The 3,898-nt window shown below is 33.3% G+C and overlaps 1 protein-coding gene across 2 annotated transcripts in view; it reads left to right on the top strand.

Annotated features, from left to right (window-relative positions):
- Positions 1-919: 919 nt before the first annotated feature.
- LOC109537920 (tyrosine-protein phosphatase 99A) overlaps positions 920-3,898 on the top strand; it is a 298,832-nt gene continuing 295,853 nt past the window's right edge. For both annotated transcript variants that reach the window (XM_019904885.2, XM_048661512.1), the window contains exon 1: positions 920-1,073. In XM_019904885.2, coding sequence (XP_019760444.2) covers positions 935-1,073 — 139 coding nt within the window. In that variant the 5' untranslated portion in view covers positions 920-934. The remainder of the gene's footprint in view (positions 1,074-3,898) is intronic.

The raw sequence follows: 3,898 nt of genomic DNA, 5'->3' as shown, positions 1-3,898 counted from the left end.
TCTGCTATAGTCAATTCAGATGATAATACATTTCCCCAAGTATCAAAGATACTACAATCTACATGAAAATAATAATTCAAACAATTATAATCATGTGGTTAAAGGGCCACAACCATAACTGGAAAACCAAGCAGTTTTATGATTTAGCCAATTTTTTAAAATAGATTTATTCAAGACTACTTTTACCAGTTTGCGGAAAATTATTTGCTGATTACAAAAATGTTTGTTCTCTTTACATGAAGCAATAAAATGCGTCATATTTCTGGAAATTTTGGAATTACAAAGACTAACATAAAACCATTAACGCATAATTTGGAATTCAGAAAACTACATGCATTTATCAAGGTGTAAAGAGTTAAGCTGACTTGCGGAAACTATAACGATTACGTAACACATTTTTTCTGTTGTTGAGTGCCCTCTTAATCGTGCTCACTTTATGAGGCGTTAATTGCTACCAATTAAAAAAAACAGATCTGAGATTTTAATATTTGAGGATCTTGTGTGGTAATATTTTCCTGGAGAGCGATGCAAAAGCTTGCGCAACCAGGATCCATAGAGAAAAGCAAAGCGCAAGCCTACATTTCTCAGAAGGGCGCACAGTAAGGGCGGCAAAATTCTCTGGCAATGTGATAAAAGCACCCGCACATCGACAGTTTTACCATTCTGTATCCAGACAGCGCTCTGAAGACGACCGATCCAACGAATTATCGTATAGAAGTCGCGGACGGTTCATTCCAATTGTTGTTATGACGGTTTTTCGGTCATGTGAAACTTGGATGATTTTTGCAAAACACGGCAAGAAACTAATGTTTGAAACGTATTAAATAATTTGTTGAACGTTGAACAAATATTTAAAAAATTGTAAATAAAATTTATAGAACTTCAGTGTATTTGGTGTTTAGCGAACTAGTTGGTGTTATATTATAAACGGACCATGGTTTCAGCAAACTTAACAGCCACCACCAAAGGAGCGCGAACTCCTAAATTAAGTGTTACAATTAGGAAAGCATTTTATATCGGATTCGTTAGTGTTTGTTATATGTTAGTGAATAGTGCAGATGCCCGATTTCATGGTAAGTTAAATGTATATACAGTTTAAAATATATATTTAATAATTCAACATTCTTGGTACTATGTTTCGTGCACTGAAAGCATTTTTTTGGTCTAAATTATTTCGTTTTGAACTGCACGCCGCTCAACTCTCGTTCTGATTAAGTGGGTTTGGCTATGCAAATTTTAATTCAAATAAAAATTTGCATATTTCGAATTCTTTTCTACTGATTTTATATCGCAAAATGTTCTAATTATTTTCCGTTAGTTTCACAAAAATAAGACATTTGCATTAATATTAGTATGGCTGCCTTCGAAATAAAAGTGATAATTCAAAAATCTGAGCAGATTTTTAAGTATTCTTAGACCACAATTAACAAACCTGTAAATATTCTATCAGCTGGAAATACCAAATATGCATACTTTTGCTTGAACTTCCTTTTTAAGAAAAAATATTAGACAAGCAAAATTTGCTATTTCAATATTAGCAATTCCAGCAATTTTTAGGTGGTGTGCTTTCTTTTTGTGTATAGCAGTGTTGATTATCCGGCAAAATAAATCAAGTTATGCTTATTGGGAGCATATAAACATTAATTAATTTGACTAATAGAAAGCAGATTTTGAATAGCAATCGTAATTGAAATTTATAGTTAGCTATTCTTTCAGGATTTTCATTTTATTTTAGGAGCAATGGCGCTCTGCAGATAAAGGAAAGCCATTTAAATGGTTTTATTAATTTTATCATTAAAGTCAATCACACGTTGTTCGAAAGTTATTTTTCACTCAGTTTGAGGGTGAGATAATTTTATTTTACATAACTATAGAGGACTACTTAAGCTATTAAAATCAGCATAGCCCACATTCGTGGCGTGAAATTATGTCATAGAACCAAGAGGCCATGTATTAATGCCATTAACATGCTTAACCTATTGCAATGCCAATTTCCACTAATTGCCAAGACATTTTTTGTTGGTTTAACAAGCCGCATTAACTGAAGCATCCATTTAGGGCTCAATGTAGAATAAAGCAGGAAAGCGATACACATTCAATCAGATCAGTTCGCATTTTAATACAACCCTTTGAAACCACTGTGTACTTGAGCTTGGGAGATTTGGCAAAAGCTATATTGAATTATCTTGAGTATTGTGAGTTTGTAAACTGTTACGTCGTTAAATCTTAAATCACTGTTTTACTTTACAGTTAAACTGTTTAATTGGAAGGTGTAGAGGAAAAAGTAGCCGGTTTAAAAATTAGTTTAACTAGCAAATAAAGTTGTAACAAGATTGGATATTATGAGCAAAGAGTATGGATGATATATTTATTCTCATTTGGTATGAGAAGTTAACAGGGTTTTGGCTTAGTGGGTATGTACATTAAGAGTCTCTGACGGCAGACCGCAGATGTCTTACAGCTTACCCTTATTACGATTGGAGAATTCGCCGGACGTTTATTGACATACCAGAGCTGCAGTTTTTTCATTTTTGTTTAATTTACAATATGTTGAATTTTTAGGCAAAATTAATCTGGAAAATGCAAATAATTGGTTTATTCAATTGTGATTAGTGCTAAGAATACTTAGGAACCTGAATAACAAATTTTGTTCATTGGGTAAAAAATGCAGATGTGCAAGTTCGTAAAAATATAAAAATCATGAAATATCGCCAATTGGAGTCAGGTTAGACCTGAGAGCCTTAGAGAAATTACTCACAAATACGTTTTCTAAAATCGATTCCAAATTTTTTGACCCATATAGTTTACAACTGCGGAAGCCACAAATTGGTGCGCTTTTTTCGAAGTTATTTAAAACCATTATAAAATCAGCGTTCCCGTCTAGTTGAATTAGTATCATTGGTACCCCGTATATGAATTATAGTCGACCAGATAAATTGTAAACCATGCGAGCGGTAAGTAAAAAACCAAGGATTCGCTTGGACTTACCGGTTGCAAACGGCAATTGTCTCAACTATTATGGGTAGCCAATAAATTGTACTTAATATGAACATTTCGTAATTGGTTTTAAAATTATTTCACCTTTTTTTTTAGGAATATCAGAAAACATTGAAAGTGTTTACTTTACTGACTAGATTTGATCAAATAGAGTTGGAAGTTTTAAACCGCAAAATTCATCTCTACAAAATAATAATTATTTTGGAAAGATGAATTTGGGTAGAGTATATTGCACCTATTTATTTAAATGAAAATTTTTTGTGTCCGAAAATTCGAAATAGTGTTCGAAATAGCTTCAAGTCCTGCCAAAATCAGTAAATTTTTCTTATTCCAAGAATTATATTTCCGCTTAAGCCGCGACAAAATCCCTTTTCCTTAATTAAATTTAATTGACTGCGTCAAGTAAGAAAGTATTGAAAACAAGTACCGTTATATTTGATAAGTCAAGTGAATTGTTTCCCAAAATTTCAATTTTGAATTATTTATACATACAGATCAATTATACATTATTTATATTATACAAATATATACATTGTACCGTGGATGGCCGAGTATCAAACTCTTTCTTCAGCTTCCAACTTTTATTCCACTAGGTATCGCTTTAACTACGGAACAGGAACAAACTAACTTCTAAATTAACGTCAACTTCACAAATAATAACAATAACAGACGGAAAGCTCGCTCTTCCGACTCGCGGGTTTAACCTTCTTCTGCACTCCGTCGCTGCTGTCATTTCACTTCCCTATGTGGTTCTCCTCGTTGCTTATATAATTTCCTCCAGGTAACCCAGAAGGTTCGCGAAATCTCCAGAACAGGTGCGAAACTTCCCGCTTGTCAGTGTCATATTTGACAGTAAATGGGGCCCAACTGGGGCTCCCATTTACTGAAATACCATGAATTT

This window comes from Dendroctonus ponderosae, unplaced genomic scaffold (genome assembly GCF_020466585.1).
Source record: "Dendroctonus ponderosae isolate FM_Combo_2020 unplaced genomic scaffold, Dpon_F_20191213v2 Dpon_F_20191213_1, whole genome shotgun sequence".
Classification (NCBI taxonomy): Eukaryota; Metazoa; Arthropoda; class Insecta; order Coleoptera; family Curculionidae; genus Dendroctonus; species Dendroctonus ponderosae.
The sequence above is the reverse complement of the archived record's forward strand: the minus strand, read 5'-3'. Positions and strand labels throughout refer to the sequence as shown.